This window comes from Sparus aurata, chromosome 14, assembly GCF_900880675.1.
Source record: "Sparus aurata chromosome 14, fSpaAur1.1, whole genome shotgun sequence".
Taxonomy (NCBI): domain Eukaryota; kingdom Metazoa; phylum Chordata; class Actinopteri; order Spariformes; family Sparidae; genus Sparus; species Sparus aurata.
In genome coordinates, this window is record NC_044200.1 from 13,899,494 (window position 1) to 13,916,751 (window position 17,258).

At 42.2% G+C, this 17,258-nt stretch overlaps 3 protein-coding genes across 13 annotated transcripts in view; 1 reads left to right on the top strand and 2 right to left on the bottom strand.

The window, feature by feature from the left end:
- On the bottom strand, positions 1–8,160 carry LOC115595446 (zinc finger protein 485-like). Of its 7 annotated transcripts, XM_030439958.1 has the most exons (14): positions 7,891–8,160; positions 7,122–7,203; positions 6,708–6,801; positions 6,489–6,599; positions 6,288–6,398; positions 5,724–6,021; positions 4,703–5,530; positions 3,156–3,358; positions 2,966–3,070; positions 2,763–2,858; positions 2,522–2,632; positions 2,174–2,291; positions 1,794–2,033; positions 1–1,533 (listed from the first exon to the last, which is right to left on the bottom strand). In XM_030439958.1, exons 7-14 carry the CDS (start codon positions 4,716–4,718, stop codon positions 704–706), a joined length of 1,719 nt encoding a protein of 572 aa, XP_030295818.1. In that variant the 5' UTR covers positions 4,719–5,530; positions 5,724–6,021; positions 6,288–6,398; positions 6,489–6,599; positions 6,708–6,801; positions 7,122–7,203; positions 7,891–8,160; the 3' UTR covers positions 1–703. The 7 variants fall into 7 exon arrangements, with proteins under 7 accessions (XP_030295818.1, XP_030295820.1, XP_030295819.1 ...); XM_030439960.1 differs by lacking the exon at positions 7,891–8,160 and having other exon boundaries at positions 6,978–7,222; XM_030439959.1 differs by lacking the exon at positions 7,891–8,160 and having other exon boundaries at positions 7,122–7,220.
- LOC115595444 (uncharacterized) overlaps positions 3,299–17,258 on the top strand; it is a 27,138-nt gene continuing 13,178 nt past the window's right edge. For 2 of the 5 annotated variants that reach the window (XM_030439950.1, XM_030439951.1), the window contains exon 1: positions 14,193–14,455. In XM_030439950.1, coding sequence (XP_030295810.1) covers positions 14,335–14,455 — 121 coding nt within the window. In that variant the 5' untranslated portion in view covers positions 14,193–14,334. Of the gene's footprint in view, positions 3,351–13,974; positions 14,113–14,192; positions 14,456–15,188; positions 15,703–17,258 lie in introns of those variants that run through there. The other 3 variants (XM_030439953.1, XM_030439955.1, XM_030439952.1) reach the window with 3 other exon arrangements.
- On the bottom strand, positions 8,941–13,906 carry LOC115595445 (zinc finger protein 157-like). Its single transcript, XM_030439956.1, has 9 exons — positions 13,334–13,906; positions 12,858–12,945; positions 12,195–12,397; positions 11,996–12,100; positions 11,683–11,778; positions 11,471–11,581; positions 11,105–11,222; positions 10,629–10,913; positions 8,941–10,307 (listed from the first exon to the last, which is right to left on the bottom strand). Exons 1-9 carry the CDS (start codon positions 13,643–13,645, stop codon positions 9,370–9,372), a joined length of 2,256 nt encoding a protein of 751 aa, XP_030295816.1. The 5' UTR covers positions 13,646–13,906; the 3' UTR covers positions 8,941–9,369.

The window sequence follows — 17,258 nt, forward strand, 5'->3', positions numbered from 1 at the left end:
TTAAGCCTCTTACTTTATCTTAACTTTATTTATGACACTAAGGGGCATCATAGGGCCTGAAAACAAATTTCATCAGAAAAATGGACAGCCAATGTAAGCAGTGATACAGCACCTGAATACAGGAATTTCTTCCTTACCTGTTGTTGTGCCAATCTATCCACCGACGTATTAAAAATCCAGCGCTCTGGCCATATCGCTGCTGCAGCTATCTCAAAAAGGTTTCGTTTTTGGGACTCTAAACATTTTCCGTCCCTTCATTTAGGTGATTCCTGCAGTTTGTGGCACAAAAAGAAATGCTGATGATAATCGAAAAACCCAATGTGTTTATTAGATGTAGGTATGTGGACGGACCTCTGAGACAATATTCAATTTAAGCATTGACTGAGAGGTAAGTACGATAACAGTGGAATGATCATAATTGAGACACAGTATTTTCACTTAAATACTAATACAATTATTTAATGTTCAAAGCAATGTTCAAAGTTCAAAGTTATTGAGTATAATTGGCTTCCCGATGTACGATCCCAGTGTCCAATCAGTGTGAAGTGAGTAAAACAAATCGTTGCAGGGTCTTCGGTCTGCAGATCTTCAGGTGATGCGACTGTGGTGATGCTGCACACAATCTGAAGATCAGGCCTTTCACAAACATTACACGTATTATATAACTCACCGGATGCAAACAGAGCACACAACACCGAAAACATCACTGTGAAGATTTTTTCGCTGCTCTCGTCTTTGCGTGAATTTGCATATGTGACTTCAGGTTGCCTGCCAAGCTAAACCTTTTGTCACAGATGACACACTTAAAAGTCTTTTCTCCGGCGTGAATTACTTTGTGTCTCCCAAACTCTGAGGGGTAACGGAAAGACTTCCCACACTGGTCGCAGGTATACGGACGCTCAAGTGTGTGAAGTCCTTGATGGACTTTAAGTCTATGCAGCGTGACGTATCTCTTCCCGCACTCCTTGCATTGATACGGCCTTTCACCTGTGTGCATCCGTGTGTGGATGAGAAAAGCGCTCGAGCTGGGGAAGGCTTTTCCACACTCGCTGCACAGGAACGGTTTGTCCCCTTTGTGCAATCTCATGTGGTGCGTCAGCGTGCTCGCCTGGTCGAATTTCTTACCGCAGATCTTACAGCCGTATCGACGCTCCCCGGTGTGAACTCGCATGTGAGTTTTCAGCACCTTCGGACACGGAAGCCCTTTGCCGCAATAGGAGCAAGTGTACGGCTTCACTGTAGCGTGGGCTTGGTGGTGCTGCTCCAGGCGACGCTTTGTCTGGAAAGTCTTGTCGCATTTGTCGCACTGGTAAACCTGCTCGGTTGTCGGGTGTTCAGATTTCTGATGGTGTCTTAACATCATTGGTTTTCTAAAACTCTTGCCACACCCGGGACAGGTCAGGTTTTCAGCTGTGCCGGAACGCAAGTTCGGCTTTAACACTCCAGTGCTGCGACTCTCCTGGACCGTGGTGCCGTCCGCTGCAGGCTCGTCCAAGATTTCGTCCGAGAGCGTCACTTGTGTCTCGTAAACACCTGGTGGAGAACAACAGGTGCTTTGAGGGTATGAGTCACTGGCATGATTGTTTGAAGTTAGCACGTAAAGTAATATCACATCTGAGAAATTTTTAAAGAAACCTGGGATTTGTATTCACGACAGGAACAGTAGGGGGGGCATCAAATCACACAAAATATAAATTCTACATGATAATGCTTTTGAATAGCTCCTCAGCAAAATCTACGCAGTTTTCACTGAACGTAATGTGAGAGATATCTCGTAAATGAATGATGCTCACCAGTTTCACCCGCCACGCCACCTTCTTCATAAAATGAGGATGAGGTGAGCGGCAACAGCCTGCTCTCTTCCCGCTGCGGGCTTGATGGAGTAGGTTCAACAGAACTGTTGTCAGTCTCTTCATCGCTGCTGTTACCAACGTTTCCATCTCTATCGTGATCGACATGATCTTCTGATGCCACTGACGTGTGCCTAGATGCAAGTGTGGAGAGGATAGTTTCTGACATGAAGGAGTATTCACCTAAAATGGGAAAAGATTATGTTAGAGGTCGAAATTTAATGTAAGGTGTGGTGCTGATTGCTGTGAATAAATATTAAGAAATATCTAATCTCAATTATTGCGCAGCTACTAAATTCTAAGATTTGTAAACAGGCCTTTACTTTGAGTCAGCTTTTGTCGATACTTTTGATGATGCAGAATCTTCTTCAGGTCGTCACGATCAGGGACAAACTCCTCAAACTGGAAGTCAAAGGATGTCAGGTCAACCATGGTGGAAATCTGGAAGGGTGGAAAAGAGCAACGTACAATAAGTTCAACATCATTCTTCGAAAATAGTGTTACGCAGTACTGTGTGGACCCGTACAAGATAAATCCCCAGTCTTTTTTCACAAACTGCTTTAACACTTTTACTTTAAATCAACAAATAATACTATTGGTTCAATTTAAATAACTGTTAAATAGTGCATGAGTTGGCCCAATGTGACAATACATAACTCAGTGCAACTCACTTTTAAGAAACTTGGTACAGGGAAGAGCTCTTCCAGTCGGAGGAAGAACTCCCACACCAGGATCTGCAACACTGTATCGTAACGGGTTCCATACAGCTCAGGGAATACCTCCTTAGACAGGAAAATAGAATTAATATATGGTGCTACATCTTTAGAAAAGAAACTACATTAGACACGTGAAGCAGATAAGAAATAGTTTCAATAAAGATGGCTACTTACTGAAAAATGGAACAGAGCTCACCTTGAGAAATGTATCCTTCTCATTTTTGTCACTGAGTAATGTCTCGACCAGCTCCACAAATGCGGACCTCGATGTCTCCACCTCTCCATCTTGATCCTGCCATGAGGAGGTTTCATTTTCAGAACTAAACCAAATCCTGTGGTATATCAACTTTGCATATCTATCTGACTATAACAAACACATGTTATTCAAACATCTCCTACCTCTTCCCCTTTGCACATTATCGAACTTTTCTGGAAAAGGCTGATTTGTTCCTGGATCGCATCCGAGTCAACAGGATCCACCTTACGAAGAACTTCCAAAATCATCTGAAAAACAAAAACATTTGAATTATGTTCAGTACTAACCGATGCCCCTTTGCGCCATGTTTGTTTGTTTTTGTTTCTTACTCACCCGAGCTCTCAGCCCCAGGATGAGCTGAGCCCTCTGCTTGTAGTTCATCAGCTCTGGGACCATCTCTGCCACTAATGTGATGAATTCAACCAGTTTGCCGTACTGGTCCACATTTCGCTCCTGGACCACCTGCCACATACAGGCTGACATCAGCCTCAGTGGAGGGACCATGAGGTGTACGGATGACATGGGGAGGTAAGGATCTGTCAGGAGATGCAAGCAAGGAGAGGTTAAAAAAAGACTTCAGTTACAACAGCACATTTTTTTTATCTAATATCTGCAATACACACTTTGGCATTAAACAATGAACTAGCATCACGAGAATATACAATATCAATCACTATATAACCTGTAAGTAGGCTTTAAATGACCAACAGTACAGGCTGGTTGGTTGGGAACAGCCTGCTGAGGTGCTAGCTAACATTATGAGAGCCTGTAGCAGAAATAGTTAAATATACCAGCTATTTACTAAGTAAAGTTATAAAGCTATTCACATTAATGTCATATTAGAGACAGCACATAGAGTCAAATACAGACCTCGATATCTGGCCATGCTAGCAGCGCTGACAGTTAGCTTTGATAAGCTAACTTAACTATTGCAGCTGTATGTAGCTAACGTTATTTGCAGCGTTTGGAGTTCCCTCCTAATAGTTAGTTTTATTGTAGGACAGTACTAATGCGTTGGTAAATGACATGTTATACTTTTTCAAGTGCAGACATTGTTTTAGGAAAGTGTAGCCTAGCTAGCTGCTCCAAAAGAACCATGGACAGCAACAACAGTGACACTTTCGGACTCCAGTCTTCAAAATAAAAGTGCCCTCTTAACAACATTTTAATTAGGTATGAATCACTTGTTTAAAATATTATCCTGGCCCGTACCAGCTCTCTTTACCATATGGTAATGTGTGCTGCGATTTGATAAGTGACCACTATTTGAATGTTGTTGTTTTTTTTTCAAAACGATAGTCGAATTGCCCTCCTTTTATTCTGAAGGCGTGAGACGTTTAACGGAAGTCCTAGTTGCCAGTTCCAAAATTGAACTTCAGCTCAAAAAACTCAAATCAAAGTGTAAACATGTATTATTTCAGTCTTTCTGTAAGACAGTAACACGTAAAAGGTATGCTGAACTCACAGTAGAACTCTTTAACATATGGGACATAAAGAACATGAATAATAGCCTATTTGTGTTGCATCACAGTACAAATAATTTACTGCCACTGTTATAATGTAAAACAAACAAGATGTCTTCTGATCATCATCCTAATATTTCAATACAAACACTGATATTTAACCTCTGGATGATAGAGGGACCTTATCCTTAAATTTAAGGAACCTTAACCAAACATTCACGTTGAGACTTTTCATATTGCACAATTTATCATGATAGATTTATTTTAACTTACACATAGACCAATACAGCACACATGCCAACAACATGTCTTTAAAAACAGTATGTTAGGCATTGTTGTGGACTCGGAGACGTATCTTCGTGTAGGATTTCTGAGAAAGCGTCTTGTGACATGTCAAACACTTGCGAGGTTTCTCACCTGTGTGTGTCCTCATGTGTTTCCTAAGTCCGGAGCCACAGTGGACTGATTTGTCACATTCAAAGCATGAGTACGGCCTCTCTCCTGTGTGGAATCCACGATGTATGATCAACTGTATACGGCCGTGGCGAAACCCTTATCACAGGAATCGCACTGATAAGGCCGCTCCTCTGTGTGGGTCTGTGAATGCACCAGCAGGGCACCGGAGCTGCAAAAGGACATTCCACATGTGCTGCACAGGTAAGGTTTCTCTTTCATGTGCATCCTGAGGTGCGCAGTGCGCGAGTATAACTGTGTGAATGTCTTGTCGCAAAAAGGTACAGGCATACTGGCGCTTGCTGGTGTGAATACGTACGGGAGACTTCAAAACTGCATGTGTCAGGAGCCTCTTCTCGCAGAACGAGCGGGCAAACGGCCTCTCTCCGCTGTGACGTCGCAGATGAACTGTAAGCAAAAGCCTGAAAACTAAATCTCTTGTCACAAAGGTTGCACGCAAAAGATGGGACTTTGGGTTTAGAGTGAATAAGGAAATGCTGATTCAGGTCTTTTTGACTTTTGTAGGACTTGTCGCACTGATAGCACTTAAATGGCCGCACAGAGGAGTGAACAACGTGATGGTTTTTCAGGGAGGAGCGAGATGCGAAAGCCTTGCCGCAGTCCAGCCAGGTGTTTTCATTGGGTCTTTTGGCGTTTCTCGCTTAATTGAAGAGAGCTGGTTCTCTTTTCTGAAGCCTCCTTGTTTCTAGCAAGATCCAGATGTTCCTTCATTCATCCCACTGAGCTTTTGCGAGCATCTGGGTGGCTGGAAGACGGATCCACCAGCTGTTTCTGCCAACAGGAGAAAGAAGGGATTAAGTGAGGAATTCACTCAACAGAATCGACGTGCCGAGTGAAGATATTGTTCCGGTTTGACTTCGCAGCTAAGCGCATGCCTGAGTGAATGAGAAGCCGTGTAACCAAGCTTTAAACACAGAACAAGTTGAAGATATTCGTACACAATAAATTATTAATTCAAAATTACCAGCAATACAAACACTTCATCTTTGCCACCTGCAGCACCAGCTTCTTCAGAGTGTGGAGAAGAAGTGATAGGTGGCAGCCCGTAATTGTGCAGCCGAGAGTTCGGATTAGTTTCGATAGAACTGTCGTCGGTGTCTTCGTCATCCTCACAAATGTATTCTCTGCTGCAGCCGTCTTCTTGCTTAAAGGCTTCTGTTCTGATTATATCTGACTGATTTTTTGATGATCTTTAGATCCCATCAAAGTCTGTTTAGATGCAAGCGCAGAGAGGATAGTGTCCGAGGTGTAGGTAAATTCACCTGAGAAACAAATAAGATTAATTTTAGAGGTCAAATTCAATTTAAAAGTCTTCACTTATTGTATTTCTTTCCCCCATAACATGGATTTTCACCCACTTATTGTTTAACTTTGCAACAGAACACTTTTTAACCGCATTCCCAGTTCAGCTGAGCACAATTGGCAAAAGCGCATTTCAATATGAACATCAATTACAAAGTTTTCAAGTTGCAGTGTGCTTTGACTGTAACTGGGCAAAATAATATGCCAAATGCTAACAGATTTTTACCTTTCGTCATCTTATGCCGCTCCCATTGGTGCTGGAATATCCACTTCAGATCTTCAGGGTTGAAGACAAACTACTCAAGCTTATGGTCAAGAGGTCAAACATGGAGGAAACCTGGAAAAGAAGAGTAGGTGGATTTTAAACACACATTACCTAGAAATAATTCCTAAGCCAGTATTTGGGGGTCAAGTGGATGCTGCATACCTGTTAAAAACTTGGTACTGGGAGGAACTCTTCCAGTTGGCTGAAGAATTCCCACACCAGGATCTGCAGCAATGTATCATAATGGGCTCCATACTGCAGTGAGAAGACCTCCTTTGACAGGAAAAATATATATCACCAAATAAACTAATACTTTTACAGACAAACACACAAGGTAGATTTAAAAAAAAAAAAAAAAAAAAATGTTGGCGTAAAACTCACCCTGAAATATTTTTTCTCTCAGATTCGTCCGTCAGTAATGTTTGAACGAGCTTCATAAAGGCTGATTTCAAAACTCCACCTCTCCCTCTTGATCCTATCATGAAAAGCCCAGGAGAAGTTTCTTTAAAAGCCTAAATCCTCAGTTTGCTTTTCAAATGTCTCTTTTATTTTAAAAATAGCTCAATAGCTTCATTGTTTCCGTTATGTAATAAGGACAAGGAAATTATCTCTTTCTCTTGCAGACAGCCAGACAGACTGAACAATGCCCACCTCTTCATGAAGGCTGTTTGTTGTCCTCTCTTGGAAACTGTTGAGATGATCCTCGATAGCGTTTAAGTCAACTAAGTCAAATTTCAAAATAAGACCAACTAGACAAAAACCATCCAAGTAGTCTTCGTGATCACATTCACTCACCCGAGCTCTCAGTCCCAGGATCAGCTGAGTCTTCTCTTTGTAGTTCAGAAGCTCCGGGACAATCTCTGTCACCATTGTGGCTCTACAATAACAGTATATGCAAGCACTAAAACAAAATAATACTTATTTGACAAAACTATATAGAGTGCACAACAATTTAGTCATCACGCAGCAGCATCTCTGTAACGTTTCTGACACATTAAAGCATGTAATTTACTGTATTAACTACAGTAAATTACATGCTGTAGGGCTGCAACTGATGTTTATTTTCATAGACTATTATTGAGACCATTACTTTCTCAATTAACCAATTAACCAATAACTCTATTAAACGTCAGAAAGTCAGGACGTACAACCAATGTAATTTTCAATAGCTTTCACATTGCTTGTTTTAGCTGCCCTGCAGCTAAAAGCCACGGTAGTTGATTTGCAGTGATATAAAACTGAAAAAGCAGCAAATCCCCATATCTGAGAGGACTGAATCAGTGTTTTTACTGCATTATTGACTTTAATGATGATCAAAATACAGTAGTTGCAGGCTGGTTTCCATTCCTGTATCTTCCTGGGCAGCAGGGGGCGCTTTAGTGCGACAACCCGCGCAGCTACAATTTAAACTTATAGCAATGAAGAATATTAATTTCGCCGTACATTTCGACTTTACTGAGGCCAAGTAGAATTACCAAGAACTGTTTCACGTTACAAAATGCAAAATATTCTCGCTCTCAGAAACGTAGTTGCACGTATAACATTAGCCAGTGTTAATACAGACCTGCAGGACTTGTTGCCGTTTCGAGAGCGCGTCAGTTAGCTTTGCTTAGCTTAGCTAACTGTTAGAGCCAGTTTATTTAGCGTGTAGTGGAGTTGAGAGCTTGGCAGTCAACTTGTACGTTTTAATCATAAAACTGCCCATATAACTCCCAAATGCTCTGAAGATAATGGAGTCCAGAGCCATTAGTTTGCGTTTAAAGGGGGAAAGAAATTACTCGTTAACTAGCACTTCCGGTTCCCAGTTTTCAAAGTAAGAGGTCAACTCAGCTTGTTTTCTTGTCTTGAAAAGGATGGAAAATGAGGTAATGCTTGCTTACATTTTGTCACACACAACTTTTATATTTTTACATGCATTTATGTGTGTATACACACCGACCGAATGAGTGACAAGTTAAAGAATAGAAGGGAATGCAGTTTCAAGATGACTGTTGATTGACCCTGCTGTGGAGGGGGAAGAGAACAGAGGTGCAGGTCGAAGGGGGGCTGAGATGGTGTTGAGTTGTTTCCACCAATAACCACTTTTTTAGTAAAACTCATAAAAGAAAGAAAGAAAGAAAAAAACAGATAGTACTTTCTACGACCTAGTATGCATATTTAACTTAAATATTTTAATGAATTTTCATAATTTGCTTTTGAAATTGGGTCATTCTGTAGAACAAGTACTTGGTATGTTGAGTGTTTAGCTGTTTATGTAATTTTACTCTAATCCAGAACATTTGCTCACTTGTCATAGAGTATGAAATTACAATATTCTCAATTTACTTACGTAAAATATCTGAATTCTACTTTCACCACAGTATAGATGTCTGTACACACAAACCACTGCTTAAACTGGTCACACCTTTACAACATAGATGGCCAACTGTGCCATCTAGTGTTGTAAAATCTGAATTGCTGGGTTGTTTCAGTCTCCATCAGCCAACCAGGAAAACGTGTGTACTGTGATCTAACTGAGGATAAAAGTCATTAAAACTGAACATTATCTGCAGATATCACAAGCACTCAAGTCTGTTAATAATAATAATAATAATAATAATAATTAGACACACAATTAAGAAAACCCCACATGTTTAATGGACCGTACCTCCCTTCTCATTTAAAGCAGAAGCGAGGAGCAACCGAAACTTGTTTTTTCTCAAGAAGCCAATTAACATAGGATGGAAGACCGTCAATGATGACAACTAAACAATGATTATTATGTTTATACACCATATATCACACCATATGCAGTCCTTTAACTTTCGCGGAAAAATACAACAAAACTATTAGAAAACAATGTGCTAATGCATTAATTATACAGAATTTTTAAACAAAAGTTTACCACTAGAGTTTGTCAAAAAAAGGCAAGTCTTATTGGAGACCTGAAGAGATGAACAATCCTAAACACTACCCAAAAGGTGGACTTTGTCAGTACTCTGGCTGACCTGTGAATACAAGTCTGTGATTCATCATTTACGTGCCAAACCAAGAACAGCAATCACTATTTTTTGTGGACTCGGAGATGTATTTTCATGTTGGATTTCTCAGCAAACGTCTTGTGGCATGTTAAACACTTGAACGGTTTCTCCCCCGTGTGTGTCCGAATGTGTTTCTTCAGTCCTGAGCCACAGTGGAACGATTTGGCACACTCGGAGCAAGAATACGGCCTCTCTCCAGTGTGGAACCTCCGGTGTCTTCTCATTCTTTCGCATGTGGTGAAACGATTTCCGCAGACGTCACACTGATAAGGCCGCTCCCCTGTGTGAGTCCTTGAATGCACCAGCAAGGCCCCTGAGCTTGGATAGGACATACCACATGTGCTGCACAGGTATGGTTTCTCTTTCTTATGCACCCTGAGGTGCACAGTGTATGTATACGACTGTATGAATGTCTTGTTGCAAAAAGAACATACATATGGGCGCTCACCGGTGTGAATGCGCTCGTGGGACCTCAGGACAGAACTCGTCATGAACCTCTTGTCGCAGTACGTGCAGGCATACGGCCTCTCTCCGCTGTGACTTCGCATATGATTTTTGACTATAGTCCGAGAACTGAATTTCTTATCACAAACTTTGCAAGTGAAGGGCATGATTTTAACGCTAGAGTGAACACGGTAATGCCGCTTCAGGTCATTTCGCCGTTTAAATGGCCTCTGGCACTGAGTGCACTTGAACAGCCGCACAGAGGAGTGAGCATCGTGATGGTTATTCGGGAGGGAGGAACGGGACGCAGAAGTCTTTTCACTTTCCAGCTCCGTCTTCACGGTGACGTCGGCTCTGCCTCCTGACAACGACTGGTTCACGCTCTTTTCTGATGCCTCCTTGTTTCGACTCAGATCCAGATGTTCCTTGTTTCGACTCAGATCCAGATGTTCCTTCGCTCCTTCCACTGAGCTTCGCGAGCGCCTGTGGGGCTGGAAGGCGGTTTCACCAACTGTTTCTGCAAACAGGAAACAATGTAAGTAAGAATAAGTGAATGCGCTCAACAGAACCTTTGTGACAAGCGAAGATTTGGTCCCAGCACGACTTCAGAGAACAAGTGCATGCCTGAATCCTGCCCGAGCAAACCAGATGCAGAGTAACTAGCTCACCTTTAGGTTATATTCAGACCAAATCCTACAGTGCTGCAAAAAATGCAGGTCTTCCAATTAATTTTTTTTTGGTCTGAATGTACCCCTCAAGTTTACACGCTCGCATTAGATTGAGAATATTGGATTTTTTCAGATTTTCAGATATTGTGTGAAATATAAGGGATGCTCACCATCATCACCTGCAGCATCAGCATCATCGTAACATGAAGAGGACGTGAGAGGTGACAGCCCGTACTCGTTCAGCCGAGAGTTTAGATTCGCTTCAGTCGAACTGTCGTCGGTCTCTTCATCATCCTCACAAGTGTTTTCACCGCTACAGCTGTCTTCTTGCTTCATAGTCTTCTGTCCTAACTTTATCTGGATGATTTTCTGATCAGCGAAATCTTCAGATGTCACCAAAGTCTGTTTAGACGCAAGCGCGGAGAGGATGGTGTCCGACATTAAGGTGAATTCACCTGAGGAAACAGAGAAGATTCATGTTAGAGGTGATATTCTATGTTAAAGGCAGTAAAGTGGGGCTGGTTGTCAAGCAGGAATACAATTTATTACAAGTTGGATATAAGATGGTGAGCAGAGATTGGCAAAACCAAATTGTATTAGTGAACAAAAGTGTTTGAGTGAGAAATACATCTGAAAAGAATCTCACTTTTAGCCAGCTTGTGCCGCTCCTGTTGGTGCTGGAAAATCCTCTTCAAGTCTTCAGGGTCGTAGGCGAACTGCTCAAACTCTTGGTCAAGGGATGAAATGTCAAACATGGAGGAGACCTGGAAAAGCAGGCAGAATTCAAACACAAGACGATAAATTTGCAAAGACTCTAAACTCTGGCTGCTTCTTTCACAATCATTCTTTACTACGCTGGTCTACCTTTAATGCAGTGATGCTGAAGAAAAAGTCCTTTCAGCCCCTGTTCTGTGATAGCAGCCATTACAATAGATAGTAAAAAACAGCAGTAGCTATTTACCTAGAAATAATTCATCAGCCAGCATTTGGGGATCAAGTGGATGCTGTATACCTGTGAAAAGCTTGGTACTGGGAGGAACTCTTCCAGTCGGCTGAAGAATTCCCACACCAGGATCTGCAGCGATGTATCAAAGCGGGCTCCATACTGTACTGAGAAGACCTCCTTTGACAGGAAAAATAATAAACATATAAATCAGTTCCAAGACAGACATACAAGGTAAATGCGTATATAAACGGCAACCCTTGTGTTGGGGTAAAACTCACCTTGAAATATTTATTTTTCTCAGATTCGTTCGTCAGCAGCGTCTGAACAAGCTCCATAAAGGCTGACTTTGAAAACTCCACCTCTCCATCTTGATCCTGTCATGAAGCCCAGGAGAAGATTATTTACATGCACTTATCTTCAGTATTCCATACAAATGTTTCTCATATTTGAAAAAAAACAGTTTAAGAATTTCTGCAACTACATCTGACGGTAATATAAAAGTGACAACATTTAATATGCATATCAAAATGATCTCTTCCTCTGGCAGATAGCCAGATAGATAGAAGACACCCTGACAGTAACATTGCCCACCTCTTTATGCATGTCTTTTGTTGTCCACTCTTGGAAATTGTCGAGGTGATCCTGGATGGTCTCATAGTCCACCTTGTCATTCCTCTTTAAGTCTTCAAGAATGAGCTGAAGAAGACAAAGTGAACTCTTTATGCTGTCTCTCCACGGATAAAATATCGCAAAAACATAAAAACAAATAGCTGTGCCCACATTCACTTACCCGAGCTCTTAGCCCCAGGATGAGCTGAATCTTCTGTTTATAGTTCAAAAGCTCTGGGACGCTGTCCGTCACCATGGCGACGAAGTCTGCCAGTTTGTCATAGTGGTCCACGTTTCGCTCCTTGGCCACCTGCCACATACAGGCCGACATCAGCCGCAGCGGAGGAACCACGAGGTGTAGGGATGATCGAGGGACACGAACATCTAACGGAAGAGCAGTCAAACGAATAAGAATAAAGTTATGAATTGCACAACAAAGAGTCTGAAAACGTAGTATCAAGGGTGCACAACAATATCTTCATCACACAGGAGCTTCTTTGACAGTCACGTTGCATTTTTTCAACACATTCAGCTACACCCTGCTCGAGAGCTGGGGCCATGGGTTATAAAAACTACATGTTGTAGGGCGGCAATTAGTCATTAGTAGCTTGTTGAGCAGTGCGTGTTGTATAATGTATTTATTTATTTATATAATACAGGACTAACTAACTTTTGACTCTCAAAAGCATAAGCTGGTAGTTATGACACAATTATGAATCTTCCAGACCAACAGGGGGCGCTGTACGCTTGAGGGGGGTCTTGTCTAACAACCCTGCTGCAGCCACGAAGAACAACTACGAACCAATTATCGTCACTAAATGTGTAATATAACCTCTCTACAAACCTTGTGAGGGCTTTGGTTCGTCCTGGTTGGACTGGTTGGAGATTTCCTGTGAGGCCCTGGGGACTTTAGTGCGTACCGCTCCGTCATCCTTGAATTGGATAAAGAAAACTGTTGTTAAAAATACACTCTGCTATGTAATTATAAAGTAACTGCTGTGGATCCAAGACAAACACACCAAACATAAACAAACGGAAATCGTGTTGTGATGGATCTTTGTTACCACTTCCGGTCATTCTTGTTTACTTCGTTTTACACATCACGACATGGAAAGAGTTGTCACCTAGTTACTCTGCAGTTTGGTTGCTGGCCATGTCACGACAATAAGTAAAATAGAACACGTGTGCTACAAGGACACACGAAACATTGTAGGTATAAAGAGAGAAGGGAAGTTAAAGAGAGTAACTTATAGGCTGTCCAGCTACAGTAACTTATACGAGTAAACACCGTATCTGTGCACTTTAATGACTGTCACACACCTCATAGTCGAAACGGTCCGTGTCTCGATGTCTGGTGAACTGGGCCAGCCATCCCAGCTCCAGCAGGATCGGAGGGGCCACACCACCCAGGACGCTGCACTTCATGTGGCTCCTTTTTTTGGCTTTCACGTAGCGGTCCCTGATGTTTTTCCACAGCCTCCGACAAAACGCCTCCTCCTCTCCCAGATTGTCGGCTATCTCCCTCCACGAGTTCGCGATCATCTCGCTGTCCTTGTGCTCTCTCATCGATGAGTCGTACAGATGTTTGTGCAGGCGGACCTGCGCGGCGACTCTCCTCTGCGCCGAGTCCATGTTGAAACTACGCTGCGCGCGCTAGAAAACCGGGTGTGCGTCGCGGCAGCTCGCGGAGCCCTCGCGCTGGACGCGTGATTGGACTCAGAAGACGTAAAACACTCAAAGCTAGGGTCTTACAATCCTGGAGAGCTAGCAAGAGAGCTAGCAAGATTTGAAAGTGGCACTTGGTATGCTCACTCTCGCACCGGGCCACAGCATACAGGGATCACTCACACAGGAGTGCATATATGACGTATATATGTCTATAAAAAGAATTAACTCAGTAGTACCGAATGCGGCCCGCGGGCAGGCGGATCTGTGCGCTCTGATCACGCCCCCGTCCAGCACGCCATCCAGGCTGCGTTCAGGACAAGTGGGATCTTTTCGTGCCTACCAGTACCAGTGTCCGGGTAGTACCGGCTCTCACCGTCCAAACCCTCCTTCCCGCCTCTCGCATCCATGAAAAATCTCGAAATAACACGCAGGTTGCCAGCCACGTATTTTCTTACAGTTACGAGCCCCCGGTATAGACGGATGTACCACTTCAGGAGGGCAGCGGCGAGCTAGCTTAGCTTTGCTAACGTTAACCGTTTAAGCTTGTTGTGAAGTTAGCAGCAGCGTTGAGGGACTTGTATGTTTTATGTTATTGCAAACGGCTGAATAAGTCCCTCCAAAAATGTTTTAAGGCTTAATGTTCTAGTGAAATAATGCAAGTTTTACATCCTACAAAAACTATTTGTTTAGAAAACCCTTCTGGTGTGTTTGATGCTCTCCATAATTTAGCTCGCTTGGCTGAGCTGAAGAGCATGGAGAGCACTGGGCGTCCTGGCAAGTAGTTACTTACATTTTTGTCATACCTAACAACCCATATGTATGTTTAAATGTATATCCACACAGAGATGGGTGAGAAATTACAGTAAAAACATCCACTGTAGTCAAATTAGCACAATGATTCCTGACGGCTCCTTTAAAACAAACAAAAGTAGATGGGGACTTGTTTTAACAAGTAAAAAGAAAACAACTGAAAGTGAAAAACACATTTTTTTTTAGCTGTGTTTAGCTTTTCCAATGTAATCCAAGTCTCTGAGATCCCAAAAAATTCTGAGACACAGATTATTTTTTACACCTTTTTAAAATCTGAAATCTTCACTGTATAGTCGCTTAGATATGAGCAACTGGACGAGTGTAAAAATACCATCATTTCAAATCAATTGGAGTTTGCAGAGACTTGGATTACGGTGATAGATTTATTTAGCCATTATTTGTTTTTGTTTTTTACATTTTAAAACAAGTCCCTATCCCCTGAAGTTGACGGTGAATGCCACTGCGCTGTTTCGCTGTGCAGCTCTAGAAATGTTTTACGTAATGTCCCAACTTTCCATCAGCATGAGGCAGAGGACATTTTCATAATGTCCTCTTTAAAACAACAGCAATATAAAACCTAGTTGAAGGCTCTATCTCCTCCAGCAGCAACATTGATGAATTTGCAACCATAAATCCAATAATATTACTTCTTTTTTTTTTTTTTTACTTTATTGACAAATAGAATATAAAAAGTAATTTAATTGCTTATGTAGTTGCACTTGAGTTAGATTAATGTAATGCAGCAAAATATTTTAATGTCTGTCTCTACAGTGTAGAAATCCACAGTCAGCCTGCTAAATGAATGGACAGTAGCGCCATCTGGTGTCGTGAAACCGGAACTGTCCGGTTGATCCGGTCTTCGTCAGCCAACCAGGAAAGAGGGCTTGACGTGATCTGGACTGAGGCGGATGGGACCAGAAACCTTTGTTCTGTCTCTGCTCCCGATGCGAGAATTAAAAAAAACAAAAAAAAAACAGGAGCCGGTTCATGCCTCCTTCAGCACCGCGCTCGCATCGTGAGGGCAGGCGATCGCCGATGGACGCTTTATTAATCAGAAAATAGCGGTATTTTATTTATTCGGCTCTCTCGATCGGTTCCCTGGTCGCTACAGCCCGAGGGGGGAGACATCTGGACGGTGCTTTTTTCTCTCTCTCTGTCTGTCAGCTGCTAAATGGAAATAAAATACGGGACTGAAAGCGGAAGCAGTCGAGGTGCGTGTGCTCTAATGAAAAGAAGAAAAAAAAAATCAGTATCGATCAGAGGATTATTTTATGTGTTTTCACCTGCAAGCTTTTGCTGTGTAGCCACACTGTCACAGATTCAATAGGCTGCTCGGTTGTAAATGCGAGTTTGTTGTGAGTTTGGCGGATGCTGCTGGCTGTCAGTGCACCTGAGAGCAGCAGCACCGTCGTTGTTCATCTCAGCCCGGCACTTTGTCTCCACAAATCAAGTTTAGCCGGTGCCGTGTCAGGTTGATGTTGTTGGGTCGCGGGGCGAGCTCGTCGAGAGCGCTGATGGATCATGTAGGTAAAGTGTTTGGGTTAAGAGCCCGCTGAAGTGAGCCAATTTGGGAGCATTTGTTCCAAACCACAAACCAGCCTGTCTTTTCCTCATGTCAGTACTATGATGGAGAAGCCTTTCAGACTGAGCCCACACACACGCACACGCGCACACACACGCACACAGCAGAACATCTAGAGATTAATAGTGGGAACAATGATAATCCGGGCTAATTGCTGCACAATGAATGAAAAAAAGGATAAACAAGACACATTTTAAATCAGATCCACATGTCAACTTTCAAAATCCTTAAGCTCATCATCACATGTTAGTCTGGTTAAACTCCTCTGTTAGACTCATATTTTGCTGTATAATCATATATTGTGATATTGTACAGAGTTCATGGGTTAGTGGAAGGCTTATTTTAAAACATACTGCCGCTTCATATCATTTTGGACCAATGATATTACCACATGTGCATGCAAAAAGTTTGAAAAGCAGATGATAAACACCCCAAAAGCTTCACGGTAACACATGCTAAGTAAGTCCACGGAGGACTTTGGTGCTCTCCGCGCTGACTTTACATCATTCCAGTCCCAAAATAGCTCAGCTGCTGTGCCTAACCCTTCTAACTGACTGGAAAACCACACTGGATTGTTAAACTGGTTGCACCAGTGCACCTTACTTTTTCATGTACGTGCCCCAGCAAGCAGCTTAGGTACCCACAATGATACATTTTAAACTCCTTAATACGTCATTTCAATGATTGTAAATAGGATTAAAGGCTCAGATCAATGTTATTATTTGCTATATGTTGTTTGCCAAATTATTATACTCCAAACATAGCCGTGAACTGTAGCTGCTGGTAGTTAGTAAGCTCAGTTGACCGTGCAGCTGAAGAGCGATCCTTTTGGCTAACTTTGTTCAGACAGGGAGCTCAGAGTGCCGGGGGAGCGTTGGTGTTGTTTACTTTTGGACTATCATAGCTGTGGCTGGCTGGTTAGCATGCACATTTCAATAGATATCTCTGCAACCAAATACATTCATGTCTTTGACATTACATCAACATTTACTTCTTCACATAGTGTTTATGATTTTAGTTGATTTTTTATTGTTTTTAATGCATATTGCGTCTTTAAGATGACAGCACATGCAATAACAAATTGAAATTATCTCAACTGTTAAGAAATTAATGTTAGAAAACAAAGCTAATCAACCTCAAATCTTAATAGCCAGTTGTAAAAAGCCTTCCTTAATGTTAAAGGTT